We start from the raw sequence: 24178 nt of genomic DNA, 5'->3' as shown, positions 1-24178 counted from the left end.
TGTTATTTTTCTTTCCCCAAAGTTTTTATAATTTCATTATGCAAACTGAAACTGATTTATTTAGTTTATCGTCTTGCCCTGTTGTCTAATGTCAATAAAAAGTTTGTTTTTTTCAAAGGTTCTTGTGTCGCGTCGCAAGCCCCCGTGTGCACGTAAGGTCTGCCATGAGAAAAGCTCAGATGACTGGACGTAACTGATGAAGCAGGCTGGTTCTGTGGGGAAGTCCGATTTTCTTCCAGTTCTTGAACGCAGCAGTGATGTTTGCAGGTGGTTACTAGGCGACAGCAACGGACTTCAGTTAGATCCCGGATAAAAGTGGACTGAACTCTGTGATGGCAGCTGCAGTGACAGACCTGGACCGGGCTCCGGTGGCCTTCGGACGGTGGGCCGTCCCGCAGCTGTTCTCGGAGCTGCAGCAGCCGGAGGCCGCGCGCAGGCTGCCGGCTCTGGCCTCACTCTGCGACCTGATGCACGACCCGGAGCGGCTCTACGAGACCGTTAACGGAGGTAGGTCCACGAGAAAATACGGTTCACTGTCAGGTCTGAAGCTGATTCTGGGTTTGGGAATCAAACTGTCTGAAGCTGCTCGGAGCGCAAATGTGAAGGTCAGAAGTAAAATATATTTTTATTTATACAAACACAATATTATTATGGCAAATTAAAAGAAACCCCCAATTAAGACATATTCTAACCGTTAAATGCATAAAGACTAAAGACCATGAACGCCTCACCCCGTCCTGGCTTCACTACATCTGCTGCCTGGACTTTTTAGAATTCATTTCCAGGTTTTACTGTTTGTTTTTAAAGGGTTAAGTAGACCTGCTCTACCATCCAGGTCTGCAGATCAGATCCTCCTGGTCCTTCTTAAATCCAGACTGACCAGCTTTTTCAGTGCTGGCACCCAATCTTTAGAATGAGCTCACATAACTGGCCCCCTCCAGGCCAAACTGGCCCCCTCTTTATCCTGGATCTGTTTATATAGATATTGTAACTAATTTTTCTTTATTCTATTCTATTCTATTCTACAGTCATTTAGCAGACGCTTTTATCCAAAACAAGCGACTTACATTTGAGAGGAAGAACAACACAAGCATGAATTCAAACAAGATGGGACGTCATAATTAAGTGATAGTCAGACCGCTTTTGAGTCCAGTTGGACCAGGTGCTGTCATGTAGTGCTAGTGCAGTGCATATAATTGTTTTTTTTTTTTTTTTTTTTTAGTCATTTTATTTAAATACAGGATCACGATTTCATCACACAATATCAAGTAGGTCATAAGTGCATGATTTCATCACATAATATCAACTTGGGCATAAGTGCATGATTTCATCACACAATATCATCTTGGGCATAAGTGCACACAGCTTCTTCAGTACTTGGTTGAGCCAAAAAGCTGGACAAATCTTTCTGACTCATTTAGTTAAGCTAAATGTGGAAATGCTCCTTAAACAACTGAGTCTTTAGCTTGGTCTTAAAAGTGGATAAGGACTCTGCGGATCAGACGGAGTTTGGTAGATGGTTCCACCACCGGGGAACAACAGAGGAGAAGAGTCTAGCTACGGATGTGGCGCCACCTTGTGGTGGGAGCACTAGGCGTCTTTCACTGGTAGAGCGTAACTGTGGAGAGGGAGTGTAGCCCTGGATTAAGGAGTGGAGGTAGAGGGAGTGTAGCTCTGGATTAAGGAGTGGAGGTAGACCGGAGCCGTTTGGGTTATTGTTTTGTAAGCCAGAAGCAGAGCTTTGAATTTGATGCGTGCTGCAACTGGAAGCCAGTTCTTATTGAGATTTTTATCTTTAACTTATTCTTTATTTATGATCAACCTCTGTGTGGAAACACTGTTCCTACCAGGACTGTACGCTGTTTTTCCAACAATAAACCCTGGTTTGCTCCTGACATAAAGGCTCTCCTGAAGGAAAAAAACATGGCCTTTAGGTCAGGAAATAAGGAGGAGCTGAAGATTGTGCAGAGGGAACTTTTTTTCTGATTCTGATTCAAACTTGCAGTGAAGTTAGTGGAGCAGCATGTGGGACATGCCAAAATCACATAGACCCAAAGAAAACAGGGAAATTCATTTCAGCAATCCTGAATAAAATCAAATGGATCCAAACAGCTTCAACTTTTTCACAATAACCCATTAATTTCAGACAGGTGTGTTAGATCAGGGAAACAATGAAAACCTGCAGGATACCGGCCCTCAAGGACTGGACTGTGACACCCCTGCCTTACAGGGACTTCTTCACTTTTCTTCTGCAGGTTTTCTGGAGCAGCTGAAGGTTTTGTTACAGGATGAAGATCCATCAGTCAGACGAAAAACCTGCGAGCTGCTTCACCTGCTGACGGCCCACAGCATCGGCAGGTAAAGCTGTAGTTTTAACAGCCTGGCATTACTCTCTTTATCAACTTCACCGAGACACAGATGTTTCCAGGAAGGTAGAAGGTTGGAGGTACTCGGGACTGGGGGCCCCTGAACCTGCTTTCATAGGAGGGTTATTAAAATAACTTCAAAGATTAGGATGTTGGAAACTACATTCAGTCCAGCAAGGAACTTTAAGACCCTAGACTCAGACAAAGCCCATCCTCTGGACAACACAGTTAAAGATCTTTATAATTACATCAGCTGGACTCCAGCTGTGGACTGTTTCTGATAAAACATACAAAAACCTGTTAGTAGATCCATCTGACCCCTGGATGGAGAGATGTCAGTGAGATTTAGAGGTTTCCTGAAGCGGTGAGGTTTCTCTTGGCTGTACCTCAGACTGACCAGCAGGTGGCGGTGTGACAGAGCAGGAAGTCAAAGCTTTACCTCCTCTGGCAACAGCTGCAAATGACTGACAGCATGGAGGAGTTAAAAACTAAAAAACTAAACTGACTGACGATGATTTTAGTAGAAATGATCATTTTATTTATCTTCTGAGCACCAAATGGACGAGATGAAGCTGAAACTTCATCACTGTGAGTGTGTGGTCTCCTCCTGCAGACGGGCCCTGCTCGCCTCCTCCCTCCTCCCTCCTCTGTCTGAGCTTCTGGACGACTCCTCATCCTCCTGCAGGAGAAACGTCCTCCAGGTTCTGAACCGCCTCGCTGAGCTGCCTGCAGGTACTTTGACACATCTGAACCTGCTGCCAGGGCTGTTTCTAGAGTCTGCCACCCTGGTTTAGATGATCCATGAACTACATTTCACAAGAAGCAGGCTGAAGACATGATGAATTCATGTTTTTCTATATGATAAAATAATGAAATAGATGTTTGTCCTTTTATTAACTTTTATTTTGATAAAGGACAAATAGGACGAATAAAAATAATTTCTAAAATCATCACACCTCATCTCTAAATCTCCCACCTTCACATCACAAACAAAATGTCTTTTTATCCTTTGAGTGTCTTTCTGCCTGTTTTCTTCTTCCCACATTTTCCCGTCCCACTAGGAAAACTTCTTGATACCATAACGCTGTTTTTCATCCATATCCTCACTAACAGGAATGATGGCTACCTGTCAATCATTCCAGCCTATTCATGCATCTAACTGCGTTCCACTGGAGTCCAAACTTTAAAAACACCAGCCACAGCTGATCATCGCAACTTATTTTATTCTCATATCCCACATTTATTCTAAATATATAAAATATAAAGACAAGTCTTTTCAGTTCTCCTCAGATGGAGCTGGACATTCAGTCTTTGGCCTCCTGGTGGCTTGTAGGACCTCAGCAAGCAACGTGTCTGCTGCTGATGTCTGGATCTGCATCTTCTAACCTGAGCCGACGTCCTTCTGTGTCCTTCTGCAGGTGCAGCAGCTCTCCTCACGCTGGTTCCTAAACTGATGCTGACGCTCAGACAGGAGGAGGAAGATGAGGAGGAGGAGGAGCTGCTCCTCTCCACCCTCAGCTGCTGTTCAAAGCTCAACGCTCTGCCGGCTCTGGCCTCAGACGGAGTCTCACTGCTGGGCCACAAACTCTCCCACAGCTCCCCGAACATCCGCAGAGAGGCAGCGGCGGCCATGATGGAGCTCAGGTTGGAGCAGGCTGAGTTTGGCTGGTGTGTGTGTGTGTGTGTGTGTGTGTGCGTGTTTATGACGGCCATCTTGTTCCAGTGTTCCTTTGGACGGGAAGCGACAGGTCTGTGAGCTGCAGGTCCTTCCGGTCCTGGTGGGTCTGCTGCAGGACGAAGACGCTGAGGTTCAGACCAACGCTGCAGGAGTCATCATGAACACTGTGATCATCACCGCAGGTACAAACACACACTGACCTCTGCTTCCTCAGAAACTCAGAGCTTTACTGGTTTCTTCTGCAGCTGAGGAGCAGGAAGGAAAAATGTCCACTGATGGATGCAGTCCAGAAATCCACATAAAAAATATCTTCATTTCTTTGTAAATGAGGTGACGAACATTAGAGCTCCTCTCTGATCCATCAGTCTCTCTTCCTTGTTCTGCTGTTTTCCTCCAGTTTGAGGATGTAACCTGAAATTAACATAATCTGAAGCCCTCAGGTTCCCCTACAGATGCTGTCCTACCTCACTTATTTAAAGAGGATATTTCCACTCTGGGGCCACATGTTCTGGTCCCAACAGTATACAAACATGCTGCTAGTAGTAGCATTAATCAAAAAGCCTAGATCCAACTATACCGTCCAAGCTTTTATTTAGAGGTTTTTCAGTCTGGTTTTAAGTCCCTACAGAGTCTGAATCACTAAAGGTTTTTAAATTGTTGGTACAGGCGTCCAGCGGGCTGGACGTGATAAATAAATCATTCTCATTCTCTCTTCCAAGTAACTGTACATGCTGTAAACCACTGGAAAGCTCAGATTCTTTCCACACCAATCATCAGAGCTCAGGCTACATACCAGCTCCTTCACTGAGGTCGGTCCTCAGCATGAAAACAAAAGAAGCTCTTACTACTATATAACTTTTATTTTACAAAAAAAATCAACGTTTTAAACTCTTGTAAAATCCTCCAATATTATAATAACAATCTTTTCTATCATTAAATGTTAAATTTCCAAGTATTAAAAAGGTTAATGATATTAGCTACAGACAGCAGGGATCATGTGACCCGAGTTTTGTTAGATTTAACCGCTGATTTGAAACAATGGGTCATGAGACATGTAGGTATTCAAGGCTCTTCTCTGGTTCAAGTCCTGGCTGGCTGAGGACATTTTTTTTATCTCTCGTAATCATCTTCTGTCTTATGGCATCCCCCAGGGCTCAATCCAGGGCCGCTGCCTTTTTCTTTAAATCTGCTTCCCCTGGGTTCTGTGTTTGAAACCCGCTCTTTCCCATCTGCATGTCTGTGACGAGTACATGGAGGAGACAGAAGGTTTCTCCTGGTTTAGCTGCGTTTCAGGTTCATTTTAAAATAATTTACTTTGCTTTTAGGCCGTTGTTAAACACATGCCACCGCTCTGAGCGGCTGCATGCCGACTCATCTTCCCGGTGACCCCGGCTGAAAACTCCGAGCAGGTGGATCTTTAGTGGTGAAACTTCCTGCTGCTGCATGTTAACCAGGCTGGACGTCTTCACCGAGCGTTTTAAACCAGCCGCTTCTCACTGACCTTTGACCCAGCTTCGAGTTGATTTTATAGAATTTTTTTCATCACTTTGGTCAGTAGCTGCTGTTTTTAAAGTGCTTTAGAAATAAAGTTGCCTTGACTTGAAACTCCTCCTGCAGGTAAACTTCAGTGCCTGGACCTCCACGTCATCCCTGTTCTCCTCCAGCTGCTGTCTGAGAAGCAAGAGAAGGAGGAGGAGAGGAGGAGGAGGAAGGCTCTGGTCCTCTACTCCTTGCGGGCTCTGACTGCGCTGGCCGAAGCTCCGGTGGGCCGCCGCCTCCTGCTGGAGCAGCTCCCCGTGCTGGTGAGGAGGAGCGAGGAGGAGGACCAGGACATCCAGCAGGCCGCTCAGACTGCTATCGGGGTCATCACCTGGACCCCCTGAGACCTTCAGGACCTCTGACCTCCAGGGTTCATGTCAGAGTCAATAAATCTGTTTCCACAAAAAGCTTTGACGCTGAAATCTGAAAAACATTTGAACCTCAAACTTGAGAAATTTTCTCACCTTGACTTTGATGGAAGTTTCTTTGTCATTGGGACAGAATAAAGTTTTCAGCTCTCCCGGTGAGATCAGGGACTGAGACCAGCTGCTGTGGTCTCTGTTGTTCACTTTTAAGTTTCTTTTGTCATATTTTGTTGAAATAAACAGTAAAAAATCAGCCGTGAAAAAGTGGGAAAGAAAACAAAATCTCATGATTAATCTCATTAATCTGATCTGTGTGAACATTTTATCATATATGTTTAAAAAAGGAAAAATCTGTCTGTCTCAGTAGGTAACAAGCTGCCTTGGTGACAGCTGGAAGTCAGATCCGAGTCTGTTAACTAGTTCGGTTTAATCTCCTCCTCCTTCATCTCCTCCTGATGATGATGATGATGGTGTTAGCTTCTTCATAAACGAACATTTTCTCTTCCTTTTTTCTTCATGTGAACTTTAAAGTTTCACATAAAGAGTTTTCAGCAGCTGAAAATCCTGGTTTTTACTGCAGTTTTCCGTCTCAGGGAGTCAGAGAAAGAGGCCACGAGTTTCTCTTGGTTAGATTTCCACCACTAACATCCCCGTGATAGAGGACTGTGGGGTAAGAGACTCTGGGGAGGAGTCTGGCATGGATGTGGGACGGAAGCCTGGAAGGAACAAGTCGAGTTTGGGGATCAGACATGTTGGTGTGGTGAGGCCTGAGGGGGGTCACAGACCTGTCCTGATGACCGGAGCAGATGCAGAGGTTGATGAAGATGGGTCAGGAGGATGATCAGCACCAGAGGCTGAGGCAGGACAGGGATTCATGACTGCTGGGTTGGTGGGTGGAGGACAGAGCGGTGAGGAGGTGGGCAGGAAGCTGAGGTATCAGCAGCAGACGGGAACAGGAAGCATCGGTCATCCTCCTCCAGCCATCAGGCCTCCATTAAGCTCTGAAGAAAGGACCAACAGTCTGGCTTCAGTCCAGCTGTGACCCTTCATCACCTTTTAGGATGTAAAGTTAATATCTATGCTTCCCTGGCTTATAACAACGGTCTGATGATGAGGTCGTGTCACATGATATTCAAAGACAAAGTTAGCTGTGTCTCTCCACCTCCACTCTCCTCTCTGGTGGGAGGAACACGAAGAGACGACTATGAACCAAACAGGGTGAAGAAATACTTTCTCACAATCTTGGAACCTGTTGCAGCACTGGTACGTTTCCACGGAGACGGCATTTTTAAGATTTCGCTGATCTACTAAAGAAAGATGGAAGAATAGAAAAAGATTTTTAACTTAAAGGTCCCATATTATGCAAAATTCACTTTTTAATGGTTTTGGAACAGTCATACTGGTCCCCCCGCATGTGTAGGAGACCCGTAAGTGTGAAACTCTTTCAGGCGCTCTCTCTCCCCCCTGCTCCACCTCTAGGGAAGTAAGCGCTGAAATGAGCTTGTTTGAAAGCGTGTACGTTAAGACGTCATAAGGGACAATAACCACTCCCCACAGAGCGATGGACCCGTCGACCGGCTCTCAAAGCCCGCCCTCTAAAAATCACCTAGCGCCCAGTGTTTATCCTTTTCGGCAACCCTCGTTAGCGGACATGGCTAAGCGACAGAAGCACTGTTTTGTTTGTGGCTGCATAAATGAACACGAAAACGTTTTTTTACTTCCATCCACTGAACCCACGAGGACTGAGTGGATTAATTTTATTTTTGGAGGAAATGTACCCGGAAAACTTCCAAAGGTTTTGCATGTCTGTGGCCAGCATTTCAAAGAGGACTGTTTCCACAACATGGGGGCATGGAAAGCAGGCTTCGCCAACCGTTTGAAGCTGAAGCCAGGTTCAATACCAACTGTCCGTGACACAGCTGGAGAGGTAAGAGCTGGCAGTTATTTTATCGTTTCGGCCTTATTAGTCTGATAGCTTGAAAATATATTAACCTGTCAATCACCTCATGACGGGCGATGCGATGGGCGGAGCCAACAGCTGAGCTGCTCCACCAGGGTTCCGCCCACCATAAACGGCACATTTCTGAAGCTGCTAAAAAGAGGGAGGTGAAGAGAAGCCGCTGCACTCAAACTGAGGGTCGATTTGTCCATACCATGGCGGAAATATTTCATTTAGATATTAATGAATGGTCTCAGATTGGGAATAAAGTGTATAATATGGGACCTTTAATAGTTTTTATTAAACTTTACGACTTGACAGCAGCAGCATTTGATGTCTCATCTCCTCTGATTGGTTCTTCCGAGTCCATTTTAAGGATCGTTAAATCCTCAGTGACGCTACAGCTGCTTCAGTCTGATGGAGACACATGAAGTGGTTTAATAGAGAACATGTTCATTTCTCACAGCTCAACAATAATTAGTTGTCTCTATAGAAGCTGAGGTCCCACCAGCTCCTAGACAACATCTCAGAGTTAACAAATTCAATAAGTAAATGAAAAAATAGATGAAAAGAGAATACTTAAAAATGACCATAAAATGTCCTTTAGGACCTTTCAACCTGACCTTCAGGTGAAGGAGGACGATCAACATTAACTCTGATAAAAACGGGGTCTTAAATGTCTGCTGAGGTGAATCTAAACTAGTAGTTGGCACCATCAATCAGACCTGCTGTCGGTAAAATTAACCTCTATTTTCCTGTCTGACACACCTAAAATAAGTTTTCTTCAACCAGGGGCCTCATTTATAAAACGGGGCCTGAAAGTGGCGTACCTCACTTTCTGTGCCAAGGTTGTGATTTATAAGTAAGTTTACCTGGAATAACTCCATCTTTTCTCAGCAGTCCAGAGCTGACATGTAATGTGTGTGTGTGTGTGTGTGTGTGTGTGAACAGGTTAAAGAAGCTGCTACTGATCTTATCCGACCACAAGACCATTTCTATAAAACTGAGTTTGAGTCATTTTTGTTCTGAAAGAATAACCAACAACTGCTGGAGATGAAACAAATGTCTGTTAGCAGATAAAAATTTCACTAAGGAAGCAGGTGAACGTTATTACAAAATCTTGGAGACAAGTGTGTGTGTGTGTAAATGGGAATGCTGGACTTAGCTGGGAATGAATGAAATTTGAAATTAGGAATTTGGCTATACATAAAAATGAAACAAAAATATGAACTTGAAATATTCTGAACCTTTGTAAAAGGTCAGACCTTTTATCTCAGGAAATGACTGAATTATAAAAACTAAAGATACAATTAGACAATTTCTATGAAGACAAGCTGGAGGTGCTTCATAAGATCTGGAATAAAGAGGATGAAACACGGAGAAAAGAACTTTAAATACTTCTTCAGTCTAGAAAAAAGAAGAAATGTCAAAGATTAACAAACTAAACACAACAACCGATGATCCTTCAACTGTTTCTAAACACATGGTGGAATTTTATAAAAACTTGTACTCATCATTTAACCCAAATGTAGGAATATTCAAACTTTCCTTCACACAGTCTTTAATAAAATTCATAAAGTAGAAAACACATTTAAAAATACATGTGAAGACCCATTTAATGTTACTGGAGTTAAAAAATGTGTCGGAAATGTTAAAGACAACCAGGCTCACAAGTCAGTTTTATAAATGTTTTATCCATTTATTAGCACCATTCATCCTCCTTTTATTTGGAGAATCATTAAACAAACAGGAATTCCCTGCATCACTTAAGCAAGAAATAATTATACGTATTCCCAAACCCAACAAAAATAAGTCATATATCGACAGCTGGAGACCCATTACGTTATTAAATGATTATTGTAAAATATTTTCTTAAATATGTGCCAGAAGGTTAAAAACTGAACTAGACGATTTAATAGATGAAGAACAATCCAGCTTAATGCAAAGTAGGAATATCTGGACATGGTTGACTATAATCATTCAATGTTAGATGAAGCTTTATGTTATTCATTGATTTCTATAAAGCTTTTGACATGGTTGAACATCTTTATTTAAGTAATCGTGGTCTAAAACAAGGGTTTCGAGTAAAGGGTGTGTCACAGACAAAAGACCGAAGAAACCATCAGGTGTCCAGAAAGAGAAGGAGAAGAAGAAGAGAAACACTGAGAAGATAAATACGCAGGTAAAGAAAAGGTACGCAGGTAAAGAAAAGGTACGCAGGTAAAGAAAAGGTACACAGGTAAAGAAAAGGTACGCAGGTAAAGAAAAGGTACGCAGGTAAAGAAAAGGTACGCAGGTAAAGAAAAGGTACACAGGTAAAGAAAAGGTACGCAGGTAAAGAAAAGGTACCCAGGTAAAGAAAAGGTACACAGGTAAAGAAAAGGTACCCAGGTAAAGAAAAGGTACACAGGTAAAGAAAAGGTACGCAGGTAAAGAAAAGGTACCCAGGTAAAGAAAAGGTACGCAGGTAAAGAAAAGGTACACAGGTAAAGAAAAGGTACCCAGGTAAAGAAAAGGTACGCAGGTAAAGAAAAGGTACGCAGGTAAAGAAAAGGTACGCAGGTAAAGAAAAGGTACCCAGGTAAAGAAAAGGTACGCAGGTAAAGAAAAGGTACGCAGGTAAAGAAAAGGTACGCAGGTAAAGAAAAGGTACGCAGGTAAAGAAAAGGTACCCAGGTAAAGAAAAGGTACGCAGGTAAAGAAAAGGTACACAGGTAAAGAAAAGGTACGCAGGTAAAGAAAAGGTACCCAGGTAAAGAAAAGGTACGCAGGTCTCTATGAGTGACGTTGTAATGACACTATTTATCTGTAGACACAGAGAGACTGTGTTTGGTTTTTAGCTTTACTTAAGCAGCTATTAAACTTTGAGGCATGAAGTCATGTAGTTAATTTCACCAGTAGGTTAGTTTGTGTTTGTAACACGAGTACAAGTTGACACGGACCTGTTAGTCTGAGAGGATGGTAAACAACAGGACTGGAAGTTTTAACGCTGTACGTGGGTCTATGCTAACTTAATAACTTATATAACATTCATGTCAACATACACTGACATGACATTTTATAAGCTTTATGTAATAAAGTTTTTTTTAATAACTTTTAGTGTGTTATATTTAGTTAATAGGATGTTAACAAATGATAATCATTTGTACATTATTATGGTTTATTTTAATTGGGTAACTGATGCATGTTGAGTGGGATCTAACGTACGTTTTGTATCTTGATTGTAAATTCGGGCTCTTCTGGAATATTTTGGAGCAGCTCCCACTGGCCAGAATGAAGAACCACCTCCCTCTGCAGCCACACAGGCCTTTGAGATGCTCCCTTGTCAGGTGTGTGTGTGTGTGTGTGTGTGTGTGTATGTGTGTGTGTGTGTGTGTGTGTGTGTGTGTGCCAGGTGTAAACAGGGTGAAAGACCCAGGTTGAAAAATCTGCTACAGTCTGAGCACTGAATTCAGATTATGTTAAGTATTGTTACTATTTTTATTTATTTTATTTTATTCATTTCTATTTGTGTGATGAACTCTATTTATTTTATCTATCTGTTTGTTTTATCTATTCTTGTTAACTTTTGTATTTAATAATAAATAAATAATAATAATTTTCGGTCGGTCGGTGGGGGGTGGGTCGGGGCGTTGATGGGGTTAGTTAGTTGTGGTTGGTCGGGTGTGGGGGGCGCCGATGGGCGGTTCGCCCTGGGCTCAAAACTAGCCAGGACCGCCTCTGAGTGTTACTATCTAAGACTGAAGGTATATCTAGATCTGTATACACCTCACTGTCACTGGAGATGCCTACTCATATATCTAAGTCACTTAATTCACACTTATAGAACTTTATTTGGAGAAATAAACCCCATCAGGAAAGATATTTTACTAAACAGTAAACAAAATGGTGGATTAGAAGTTTTGGATTATGAGTCTTTAAACTATAGCTTTAAAGTCAATTGGCTTGTTAAACTTTTAAAACATAAGAAAAAAATTTCACCACACAGAAATTACATCTGGAATAACCAAGTTCTTCAGTTTAAACATAAAACTCTGTTCATTCAAAGGTGGTTTGATTGCATCATTTTTCTGGTAAAACAACTGATGAATGAAAATGGACTGTTATTATCTTCTGGTGAAGTTTGGACTACCTGTTACATCTACAGAGTATGAAGTGGTGTTCGATCTCTGCAGCTCCTGAAAAACTGTCCTGACGACATAAACATTCTTAACAAAAAATGCAGCAACAAGTTCAAACGGAACATCATCCTTGGAAACACAATCCTGGACGTCCGTATATGGCTTCACCAACAAGACAAAAGAGGTGTCATTTAAAATCCTTCACAGAATTTATCCTGCAAAACATGTTCTGGAACGATTTAAGCTGAATATCAACTATTCCTGTGACTTCTGAGCATCTTCTGAGTTTTTTGACGCATATATTGTAAATTATAAAACGGGTGTTTCTCATCCTTAATTGTGATTGGCTGAGCAGCGTTCCATGCCGTGATAAATTGAGTGTAACCCACACATAGACCCGGTAAGACCTCATCACAAAATATTCCTGCGCCAGTGTCAACGGGCGTAGCGTTGCCTAGCAACCAAGAGCTCTGAGCGCAACTTACCTGTTCCGTTGTAAATTGTTTTTACAATTGCTAAAAAAGAAAAGAAATGTCAGACTTTGTGGTAAATTTCGATTTGCTGGATGGCCTGAGCCTTGATGAGTGGTTGGAGGAAATGGACAAGGGAGAAAAAGAAGATAGGAGACACGCTGACATCACTGAAGAGGATATTGACTATTTGGAGAAGTCGAGAAATGAAAAAGCAACGGTAAAACAGACAATGTGGTCTGTTCGTTGCTTTCAGAGCTGGTGTGCGGAAAAGAAACAGACAATTGACTTTCAGTCAATCACAGAAACAGATTTTAATGTGATTCTCCGTCAGTTTTATGCGAGTGTAAAAAACGGAAAAGGTGAACTCTACGGTTTTAGCAGTTATGTCGGACTACGTGCGGGGCTGAACCGTTACATCAATGATCCACCGATCTCCCGATCCTGGTGTCTCTTAAAAGATGCTGAATTCACCACCAGCAACAATGTTTTCGCTGGTGTATATATATATATATATATATATATATAGATAGATAGATAGATAGATAGATAGATACAGTCAAGGTCAGTGGCTCAGATAAAGTATTCAGACACCTTCACTTTGTTCACAGTTTGTCCCATTTTGTTTCACAAACCAGAGTGATCATCTTGTATGTAGGTGAAAGAGATGTGTAGACTTGATGAACATATCACCTGACAGGATGTTTTAAAATAAGAGTATTTTGAACCATCCAATAGCTCCATGTAGATCCATGTGTGGAGGAATTGCTGTGAATATATGCATTTGTATTAACGTGATATTATTTTGTAAGCTGCCAAGGTGGGTTTGGGGTGAGGTGGTGAATGGTGTAAAAAGAAAATAATGGGATAGAGGTAATCTTAATCTGTATTCACGTTCCTTTATTAATTGTTTTTTTTTTTAAGTAGAATGTGCATCTCCTGATGGAGATGATGGATGCTGCTGTGTTCTTGCTCTCTGTAGAAGATGTTGCTAGCTGTTAAATGGTGGCTGTTAAAAAGAAAGCCAAATTGTCACATTTAATGAAGCCTAATAGACTTTAAATAAGCTGGGCCCAACTACAGAAGAGGATACAAAGTGGTCAAATATTTTAGTCCGCATGGCTAAATCATCTTTCATAGTTAGAGATAATATTTTGATAGACTAAATCAGTGTTTCCCACACTTTTTTCTTAGAACACACTTTTTAAAAGCGACAATCATCGCTACCCAATTCACTTTAATTCAGCTTTATTTATAAAGCGCATTTCAGGCAACATGATAAAAACTATCATGTCATCTTCAGTACATACACACTTACTAACACACCCACTCACTGCACCCACTCACACAACCACATATGGACACATGCACACACACAGAATGTTGTTGAGAAAAGATGGCTTCATTCTAAAGATGGCTACTAATGTGGCATGTCTGTGTCAGGCAAGGTGTTCCATTTTCATGGGACATATGGTGTAAGGAATTAGTAAGTTGCCTCTGCTTGTTGACCAAAGTGTTCTTGCTGGGGTGTAAGTGATGAGCATATTTATCATGTACTGAGGTGCAGGGCCATGTAGTGCTTTGTAAACCATGAATACTATTTTTAAATCGATTTGTGTACTGGTAACAGGTAACCAGTGCAAAGATTTAAGAACAATACTATACATAATGTATTGAATGTATTGTTATACATTCATGGATTCATTTTTCTGAGTCTGATTTTGACAGAAAACCCCTCAATTTGGAAATATTTTTGAGATGATAGATGATCTTTTAATGTGGATGATATGACTTCTGAAATTTAGATTGCTGTCCAACACTTATTCCTTGCTTCAGTTGTGCTGTCTTGAGAGAGAGAGAGAAAGTGAGAGAGAGATATGAGATATGATGACATATTAGATATGAGGAGATATGATATATGAGATATGATAAGATGAGATAAGATGAGATATGATGAAATATGGTGAGATATGATGATATATTATGAGATATGATGAGATATTAGATATGAGGAGATATGAGATATGAGATACGAGATATGAGATATGATGAGATATGATTAGATATGAGATATTATGAGATGAGCTGCAATTTTCTGTCTCTGAGCCTGTGCATCAAAGATGAGTATTTCTGTTATGTATTTGTTTAGTTGTAAAATCATGCAATCATGAAGGTAGGTTCTGAACCAATTTAGAACTGACAAGTCAACCCACCTTTCAAACCTTTCCAGTAAGATGTGGTCAACAATGGGCCTGATGTATAACTGTGAGAAGAATGAATTTGTCTGACCATTGTTTTTACTGCTATTTCTGGATCACCTTAACTTGAATAAATAAACCAGCCATTTCAAAGAAATATTGATGAATCATAACTATAATGCAGATGTTGAAAACAAACATTAAATACTTTATAAATGGATTTATGCAGATGTAACAGACTATCTCATTATTTTTTCCCCTCTCATCAGTAAAACAATATACACATTCTAAATACTTTATAAAACGTTTGAAATAATACTTGTTTAAAGCTGAAATTTTGATCTGGTGACACTTCATGAATCTGGTTTAGTTTTGAAAGGACTGAGCGCAACTGCCCCTCCCCCACCCATGCAGTGCAGTCTCCAGGTAAAGTCGTGAGGCAAACTCTTCATGAACTTCAGCTGCTTCAGCAAGAACGGACGGACGTGTCGAGTCGGCTTTGTGCATTGCTCAGCGTGGCGAAAACGGTGGGTAACGTAAAACCTTGCAGCTTATTATCATGTGGAATTGTATGTTTGGTGACTGAGTAAATATTGAAACACTGGTTTTACCACGCACACTTTGTGCTGGTCAGTAACTTTAAGGTTAGCATCCATTCAAACTAGCTAAAAACAGCGCGGCTACTCGTGGTGTCTGCATGTAAATTATATTTGACGCATACACAGTTGTTGGTGTAATGTAAAATGTCTAAGGTCTTTTCATGCCGCTTCTGTAGCCTTTCCTTAAAATCAGTCAAAGGTTATGTAGATCACCAAATACTACATAGACATGAAGCTAATGGCCAGTTCCCATGTTGTGTTGCTGACTGCAAATGTGTGTTTTTCAAGTACAGTGCTTTTAAAACACATTGTTACAGACACCATAAGAATCTTTCTGTGCTAGAATTGGAAATTATGCAAGGACCACATACATGTGAGAACACAAGTCCTTTTCTTTAATTTGAGATTGATTAGATTGTTGTGAATTTTTAGTTAATATTGTGTTGCTTTCTAACAGTGTTTGTATTTTTTACCACTCCTATTTGTCCAGGTGCATCTTTAAGATCAATCCTGACAAGGGCTCCAAAGTAGAGCGCCAGGAAAAGAAGAAGAGTGTTGCAGTGAACCCCAAAGTGCTGAGCCTTATCAACCGCATTGCAGAGTTTGAATGGAGTACTTAATGGGCAAGTTGCTTATGGTCACTTTGCATGTATTAAAGGTGTTGTGTGCAGACAGTGTGTTCTATGAGGGGCCGTATAGGCCATAATATATTCTCACACTCATACATGCATTCATTCTTTCTCTCACATACATATACACTTATTCTCACATACATATATTCTCACTCCCACATATATATATATATATTCTCTCTTTGACATACACATATTCTCACTCTCACATACATATATTCTTCCTCTCACATACATTCTCACTCTCACATACATTCTTTCTCTCACATACATTTATCCTTAAGCTTGTGTGAGGAAAAGTATAGTGGAAACAGAAGGAGTTGGGGGAATCGGAAGGCAGGGAATTTATCGTCCTGTGATTGGCTGAGAAGCAGGGACAGCGCTGTGTCTTGGTCCGCTCAAAATTATGAAGAAATGAGACAGAAGAAGGGTAGCAAGACATCGATACTTCTGTCAGTAACTAGTAATACTCAATCGCTTTACTCTTCAAATAAACTAACTCAGTTACCGTTACCAAATGGTGTTACTAGCTTAATTAATAAATTTTAGCAAGCAGCTGTGCGCTCCTTCCTGTTTACAGTGGCGATGCATTAAGGGCGGTATCATGTCGTCCGCTTGTCAAAAACCATGTTGGGTTTGCTTTCCTGTGAAGTCGCTAATATCGTCATTTGCGGGTGGCAGGTTTTTTGGCTCATTTTATTAGAGTGTAGTTTCTTATTTCCTCTGCTCCCGCTGTGAAACCCTCCTGATTTTGTCACTACTGTCCACAATAAAGCCCCAATCTCTGGATGCAGAATAGGAAACGTGAACGCATCAGTCTTTTCCCCCACTACGAACTAGTGTGTGCAGAATGAGACATGCATGGGAGGGGTTTTTAGTTCCAGTTCTCATCCAAGAATATATCTATTTGAGAGTAAGAATGTATGTATGTGAGAGTGAGAATATATATATGTGAGAGTAAGAATGTATGTGTGTATATATGAGTGTGTGAATATATTATGGCCTGTACGGCCCCTCATAGTGCCGTGCCTGCATTGCTGAAAGTCTCTGTTTTTATTACAGCGTTGTGTTGGGGTGAGAGCAGTCACACAGCCAGTGTGAGCAGAACGTCATGTAGAGATTCGGAGTTTCGCCTTCTTTTTCCACAAGTCCACTGTTCTCAGTGGAAATCTACATAGTTCTACTTTTTCAGTTTTTTAATATGTAGAATAGGTCAGATATGAAAAATAACACCTGCTGTTTCACATGAATAAGGATGGGAATCAAGAAATTGTTTCAAAAGTGTGAGCAGAATGTCATCTAGAGATTCAGAGTTTAATCTTTTTCCACGAGTGCACTGTTCTCAGCAGAAATGGTCAGTTCTACTGTTTCAGCATTTTTAATATGCACAATATGTCAGACAAGAAAAAATAACACCTGCTGTATGATGTTAAAGTTATTTCAGATTTAATAATAAAAATGCTATAAAAGTGCAGCTTGTCTCATTTTTCCTGTTCTGTTGTTGCAGATGATATCTTCTGAAGAAACACGGTGTCACAGTAGTGCAGCTCACCTCACAGCTAGAAGGTCCTGGGTTCAATTCCTGCCGGGGACGCTATGGGTGCTGGGGTGTGTTTGCTCCTCCACATCATCAGCATCCACAGCCTGGGTGGGGTTGGCTAAAGGGCCTTCTCTGTGGAGTTTGCATGTTCTCCCTGTGTTCCTTTGTGTAAGTGAACTCCTCTCAAAAAAAACATGCACCAGTACACTGCCTCCTCCTGGCCGTCCGGGGCACCTGAGGGGGTGAGTGGAGTCTGGCTGCATAATGTAATCCTTCCACCGCCCCATCGAGTGAAAAGAAGGGCCTACTCACTCCTCAAGCAAAGAAGGAGACTTGAGCTCCAGTGCAGGGCCCTCCCCGGATTGGCAGAGGGAGAGCAATGCCCAGTACTGTAACTTAGTAGGAGCACAGGGTGATGAAAAATGGGGAAATACTTGAAATTGCACCTTATCAGAGTACTTAGCGGGGGCTTTTAATTTGAAAGTAGCAACCGTTAGTTTGCACCATGATCATCTCCTGTCCTGATGTCCGCGGATGAAGTGATGGACTGACTGCTGTGATCAGCTGTTTCCTGGTTTTAAAAGTCCTCGGCTGTGGGTCACACAACAGTGCAGGTCATCCATCCAGCAGTGGAGGCGGAAATAAGTGTTCCCTCTGAGGCGGCAAATCGGCGGACCAAAACAGAGCTCCAATTTGCCGCCTTCTGTCTAAAACCACGGACTGAGCCGCCAAAAGGACGGGCAGATTGGAGGCTTGGTGCTCAGTGTAAAAACGGCAAGTGCTCTCAGAATTAATGAATGAAGAATTTTTTATTAGTGTCCTGTCCAGTCCCCATAGGCTCACATGACAACAGAGAATAAAAAAATCCAAGACCAAGAGGGTTTTTCCAAATACTTTCCAGCGACAAGTCCAGATTTATGAAGAAAAAAGGAAACTTGTATGTTAAATCTTAAGGTTTTCACTAGTAATGGCGGCTTCAAAAATAATCTCATACTTTTTGGAAAATATATTTTTTTTACAGTCGTTTTCAGTCAATTACTATTATGTATGTTTACCCTTCAAAAAAACATGATTCCCTGAAACTTTAAGACAACAATTTGAATGACTGCTTATTTCTGTAATGAAAATTTGAATATGAACATGTTAAATTGACTATGATAATATATTAATAATGTAATCATATATTATGGTTACTTTTATGGGTAAATCTTAAAAATACTGCTAATATCTTCTAATACATGTAATGTCTTATTGAAAACGGTAATGAACCTGTAAAAAAAAATGCAACATTACATTGGAATGTACTAATACCAGGTAACAATTGAAATTCTCCCAATATCTCCAAATCTACAGGCATTTTATGTTATGAAAAATACATGTAAGAATTTATTCTGTAAAATGACATTACTTAAAGTGCACTTTTTGTAAATTGATGTTTTGAATGGTCTTTATACAGTAATGTGTAGTAAATTACTTTTTTGTCTGTACAAATACTACGTATTGCCTCTAAAAATACATAAAATCACGTTAATGATGCATACTTAATGACCTGTAATTTTGTCGAAAACCCCGAAGATTTCTGGAATTTTACATATTTCTTCATTATTATTATTAGGAAAGATCTGTGAAATTACATCACATTTTATGTAAAATTACATTTGAATATGAAAAATATATTGAATTACCTTTAAAAAACATAATAAAAATGTAATATCATATTATGGTTAATTACTTGTAATTCTAAAGGTACATCTTTAAATTACTGCAGTATCTGTTAATTTACAGTTATTACATTGTCTTATGGAAAATGGTAATATACCTGTAAAAAAAAAAAATACAGAATCTTTATGTAAAAGTACAGGTAAAGATGTACAAATACAACAAATCGTCATTAAAAAACATAATATTAATGTAATCTTACATTATGGTTGATTAACTGTAATTTTAAATCTAAAATCTAAAATTACTGAAAATATCTGTAAATCTACTAGCATTCCATTGTTTTATTGGAAAACAGGAAAAATCTGTTAAAATTTACAGAACATTTCCTGTAAAATTACATTTTTTTTTACAGTGTAGATTTGTCCTGACTCTCTGCTCTTTCTATATATTTTTACGAGTACATCTGAGCCTTTTATATTTGGAAACAGGTTAGATTTTCCTGCATGAGATGTTAACAACTAAACAATAAATTCAGATGATTCAGGAGTTTTTTGTTTTAATAGATTTAATAATGAAGTTGTATTAACAGAGTTCAAGCGTCAACAGCAACAAAACCTTTACAATGATACAAGTTACTAAATAAGTTTCATATTGACTTTAGGATTTGATGTTTAGGGACGTGGATGTTCTTCCCAACATCTGACTAAATGCCTCTCTGTCTTATGAAAATGCCTCACTATGCTCCCCATCATGTTTGTTGGTTGTATAGTTTCTTTTTCCAGGTTCCCCTCTTTTTTTTGTTTCTGTAGCTCCTCTATAAAGGCTCAACTCCTTAAAATTATCAAACACTTTACATATTTGAATCCACAAGCCTGAGAAACCATGTCTTTGGTGCGTTCACAGAGCAACTGGTGATTGGTGAAGGAGCCGCTCATATGCCTCAGACTGGGCCGTTTTACTCTGACTTCCAACATCTATCTACAGCTTAAAAATTAAGCTTGAAATTAGTGTGTTAGATTTAAAATCTGTCCGGAATATTTCCCACTTTTGAAACTCTAAAAGTAGAAAGATGGACCCCAGGAGAGTTTGGGAATTACCATTTAAATTTTCCCAGATTAATGAACAGCAACACTACTTCTCTAAAATCACTGATGTCTGTCCTCTTTGGCATCATGTTAACAACACAACAGATAGAAAAAAACAATTTAAAAGGTGAAAAGGAAAAGAGCAGATGCCTTAAAATAGACGCCACACTGGCCCTCCTGTCCCCTCGTTTGTGGCATTTTACGTGATTGGATGTGACCTTCTTCGTGTTCAAGAAATGTGTAGTTTGTCCTGATTCATAAAACCTTCTAATATTTTCATGACTTTATTTAACTGAGTAAGAAAAAGACCAAAGTTCAGATAAACAGCTGAAGCTCTGAGTGATGGTCAGAACATTTGATCAGCTTTCTTAAACAGAGGGAAAAACTCATTTTAACAGGGAGAGAAGAAAAAGGTATTCATTTGATTTTCCAGCCCAAAGGATGGTTTTCCCCCCAGCAATAACCACTCAATGTAGTCGGGTTGAGAAATCCCCCTTCCCCCCAGACCAGGGTGCTCATTTATAAAACTCTGCGTAGGATTCCTACTAAAAGTGGACGTCCGCCAAGAATCCAGAGTTTGCGTAAGCAACAAAATATTCTGATTTATAAAACCGTGCGTGCGCACAGGTGCAAGCAATCTTCCCTTTATAAATCACACTCTGCCTGAAAGCTTGCGCAAGTGAATTCTGCTGCTAGCCCGCCCCCTACACGCCCACATTCTACCATAAATGGTCAATGCAAAGCACCTCATGGACATTTCTGCATATAAATGAACCAGCTGATCTCTGCTATTTAAACCTAAATCATGGCAACCGAAAAGACGAGGAAGCGTAATTTTACGGAGACGGAGGTGGAGGTACTTGTTGGTGAGGTGGAGGCTCGCAAAAACATATTATTTGGCGGCCTCGGTAGTGGCATCAGCAACAAACGGAAAACAGAAGAGTGGCAACACGTTGTTGCAGCTGTCAATAGTGTGGGGGTGACGGAGAGGTCCGTGCCAGACATTAAGAAAAAGTGGTCGGATCTCAAGGTGGAGGCAAAGAGGAGGATGCCACGCCACCGCCAGGGAATGTGTGCCACAGGCGGGGGTCCTGCCACACCAAACCCCACGCCGCTGGAGCGGAAAATAGCCTCCATTCTTGGGCCCGCAAGCATCTACGGCATAGTGCCAGAGAATGAGGGGGACACAGACCAGGCGGACGCCACAGCAGAGACCGGTAAATTATTGTTTATTTAATTTAACAGCCATGTAAAAAGCAGCGAATAACATTTCTTATTTATCTCCAGTCACTCTACAGATGGAGGCAGTGGGTGAGGAGATCCCCGGTACATCCACAGAGGAGATGGTCAGACCCACCACGAGTGCGCCCCGGGCGCACGGCACAGCTGGAGGTGGCCGCGTGCTGACAGATGCGGTCCTCCAAACACAAAGGGACACCATCGACGCTGTGAAGGAAATTCGTGATGAATTACATCAAATCCGTCATGTAATTAGCGGAATGTGTGCTGTACTGTCTGAAATTTCCACGTCATTAAAAGAACTTGTTAAAAAATGAGATTTGCCTACTGTATTCCTTTCACAAACGCTGCATGACTTGCTGACGTAGCCTGGCTCCCCGTTGGTGGTCTTCATGCCGGGGAGGGGGCTGTGCGTCAGGATCCTCATGGTGAATGGGAGGGAGGCCAGGTGGGAGGGGAACACCATTCCTCAGTGCCACGTTGTGCAGGACACCACACGACATGATGATCCTGCACACCTTATTGGGCTGGTAGAGAAGTCTCCCCCCCGACGCATCAAGACACCGCCACCGGTTTTTAAGGAGGCCGATGGCTCGCTCCACAACAGAGCGCGCACGAACGTGGACGGAATTGAAGCGCGCCTCCTCTGCGCTTTGCGGGTTCGCAAAAGGCGTGAGGAGCCAGCGTCTCAGGGGATAGCCACTGTCACCTGCAGGTTATGGAGATTAATTCAGAACAGAGACTTTGTTGAGATTTCCACAGTGTATGTTGATACTTACCGAGAAGCCACCCATCCCGCGAAGCACCTGCCTGCAGTCTATTCCCTACACTGCTGTGTGCCAGGATGAATGAATCATGGGTTGACCCAGGCCACCGTGCCACTAAATTTGTCAGAAGCAAGTTTGAGTCGGAAATGACTTGCACGTTAACTGAATGCACATTTTTTCGGTTAACGTAGACAAACTCATTCTGACTTGGAGCCCTTATAGCAACGTGAGTGCAGTCAATCGCGCCGATTACATTTGGGAAACCGGTTGATGCTGCAAATTGCCTTTTAATGTTGGCCTGTTCCCCTACAGTGTATGGAAACTTTATGTATCGACTGCTCATTTTTATAATGCCATCCAAAACGGCAGGCATTACATTACTCAGCGATGGCTGAGATATTCCAGACCTAAAATGGAATGTAACAACTTATTGAAACCCACTGAGTGTTGGGCTGGAACATGTCAGCTTAGATTAAATTAAAATTACCTGTCGGCTAATTCCCGCTGGAAAGAGCCGGTTGCCAGAATCCCGAGAGTTGTCAGCACCTGCATATGCGCGGGTATGGCATGGTTCCGGCGGGTTGATCGCTCCAACACTGGGCCCAACTCAGCACATAGATTTAAGAGCACTGCTCTAGGAAATCTAAATCGGCATATCAGCCAGTCATCATCGTTGGCCAGGAAATCTTGATGGTCTCTAAAAACTCTCTCCATCCTGATCCTGCCGTTTGCGTAATCTTCAAGGAGTGCCAGCGCATCCATTGTGAAGTTCTGCATTACGCACGGTCGTAATTCACCTATTTATGTTTACTCAGTAATTACACTCATTACTACACACCTTGTCACAATTCGGCTTCTGTGAACAAATGAGTGCATTTGCTTTACGATCAAAACAAGTAAGACCATACTGCACTGACAACATTAAATTCCTATGGGGTGCCTATAAGTCGGCTACAGGTATGATTTCAGGAACGCATCTATATTTCAGGCTTCTGTGTTTATGATTCTATGGCACTAGTGTCGGATATGATGGCATGATGGCATGCATGAATGAAGGTGAAGTTCATCACCTCACCAGCAGCACCGCCAGTTTCCCGTCTCCAAAATGTTCGTAAGCAAGTTTCAGAGTTTACGTACCGGTACGCACATTTTCCCGCCACGTTAGTTTTTATAAATCAGAAACTTTCCGTAGAAAGTCACTTACGCCGCTTTTTGTGCGTAAGCAAGCTTTATAAATGAGCACCCAGGGCATTATTCTCTTTTTTCCTGTTAGTTTTGAAGGTGTGGTTCTTAAGATAACTGGAATCATTTCATGCTGCTTGCTGACTGTACATACTGATTTTATCACACAGACCAGGGCTTAATGCAAACCAGGAATAAACTAGTTTTATAATCTATGAGATTTCTTGGTCTTTTACATGTTAAGTTTATATCTTGGTTATTTGAATCAAGTCTGAGAAATTATTTGCAGGACAAAACATGGTGTTACCATGACAGGTCACCAGCCCATGAGAGAAAAATAAGAGGAACATTTTTGACAATAAATCACCCCATAGTCCCACAAATGTCAGTAATGCTGCTGTTTTGCTAAATCTTGTGGTCTGAAAGGTCTCCTTTGGCATCGCTGCCCTAAAACTTTTCTGTGGCAAAATTAGACACTGAACTGAACCTAAAACAGCAGTATGAGACACTGTCGCCCACATAGAGAACAAGGACTGTTATGTGGGCCTGCTCTTCATGGATTTCATGTTTGCATTCAACACAATTATCTCACAGAGCCTGATTCAAAACTAAATACATTCGGACTGCGCTCCAGCCTTTTCAACTATGTCCTGGATTTCCTAACAGAAAGGCAACAGTCTGTGAGGATCCACAATGTCTCCTCCTCCCCCATTACCCTCAGCACTGGCTGCCCCCAGGGCTGTGTACTGAGCCCCCACCTGTTCACCCTGCTCACATACGATAGCTCAGCGAAACT

The 24178-nt window shown here is 41.3% G+C and overlaps 2 protein-coding genes across 2 annotated transcripts; one reads left to right on the top strand and one right to left on the bottom strand.

The window, feature by feature from the left end:
- Positions 1 to 316: 316 nt before the first annotated feature.
- LOC121648975 (radial spoke head 14 homolog) lies at positions 317 to 6201 on the top strand. The gene is made up of 6 exons (XM_041999503.1): positions 317 to 507; positions 2256 to 2358; positions 2980 to 3098; positions 3785 to 4010; positions 4090 to 4226; positions 5662 to 6201. The coding sequence occupies exons 1-6, from the start codon at positions 333 to 335 to the stop codon at positions 5925 to 5927; spliced, it is 1026 nt and encodes a 341-aa protein (XP_041855437.1). The 5' UTR covers positions 317 to 332; the 3' UTR covers positions 5928 to 6201.
- Positions 6202 to 20701: 14500 nt separating this feature from the next.
- On the bottom strand, positions 20702 to 23453 carry LOC121648981 (putative nuclease HARBI1). Its single transcript, XM_041999510.1, has 4 exons — positions 22688 to 23453; positions 22213 to 22607; positions 22035 to 22142; positions 20702 to 21117 (listed from the first exon to the last, which is right to left on the bottom strand). The coding sequence occupies exons 1-4, from the start codon at positions 22975 to 22977 to the stop codon at positions 20993 to 20995; spliced, it is 918 nt and encodes a 305-aa protein (XP_041855444.1). The 5' UTR covers positions 22978 to 23453; the 3' UTR covers positions 20702 to 20992.
- Between the last annotated feature and the right edge of the window lie 725 nt (positions 23454 to 24178).

Source organism: Melanotaenia boesemani, chromosome 11 (assembly GCF_017639745.1).
Source record: "Melanotaenia boesemani isolate fMelBoe1 chromosome 11, fMelBoe1.pri, whole genome shotgun sequence".
Lineage (NCBI taxonomy): Eukaryota > Metazoa > Chordata > Actinopteri > Atheriniformes > Melanotaeniidae > Melanotaenia > Melanotaenia boesemani.
Note: the sequence above shows the minus strand (reverse complement) of the source record. Positions and strands in the feature narration are given on the sequence as shown.

Coding starts and splice junctions, on each gene's coding strand:
- LOC121648975 (XM_041999503.1), top strand. CDS start 333: ATGGCAGCTGCAGTGACAGACCTGGACCGGGCTCCGGTGGCCTTCGGA. Junction 2,359..2,979: donor ACGGCCCACAGCATCGGCAG/GTAAAGCTGTAG, acceptor CTCCTCCTGCAG/ACGGGCCCTGCTCGCCTCCT. Junction 3,099..3,784: donor CCTCGCTGAGCTGCCTGCAG/GTACTTTGACAC, acceptor GTCCTTCTGCAG/GTGCAGCAGCTCTCCTCACG.
- LOC121648981 (XM_041999510.1), bottom strand. CDS start 22,977: ATGCAGAACTTCACAATGGATGCGCTGGCACTCCTTGAAGATTACGCA. Junction 22,143..22,212: donor GCGGGATGGGTGGCTTCTCG/GTAAGTATCAAC, acceptor CATAACCTGCAG/GTGACAGTGGCTATCCCCTG. Junction 21,118..22,034: donor CGTTCGTGCGCGCTCTGTTG/TGGAGCGAGCCA, acceptor TTTTCCGTTTGT/TGCTGATGCCACTACCGAGG.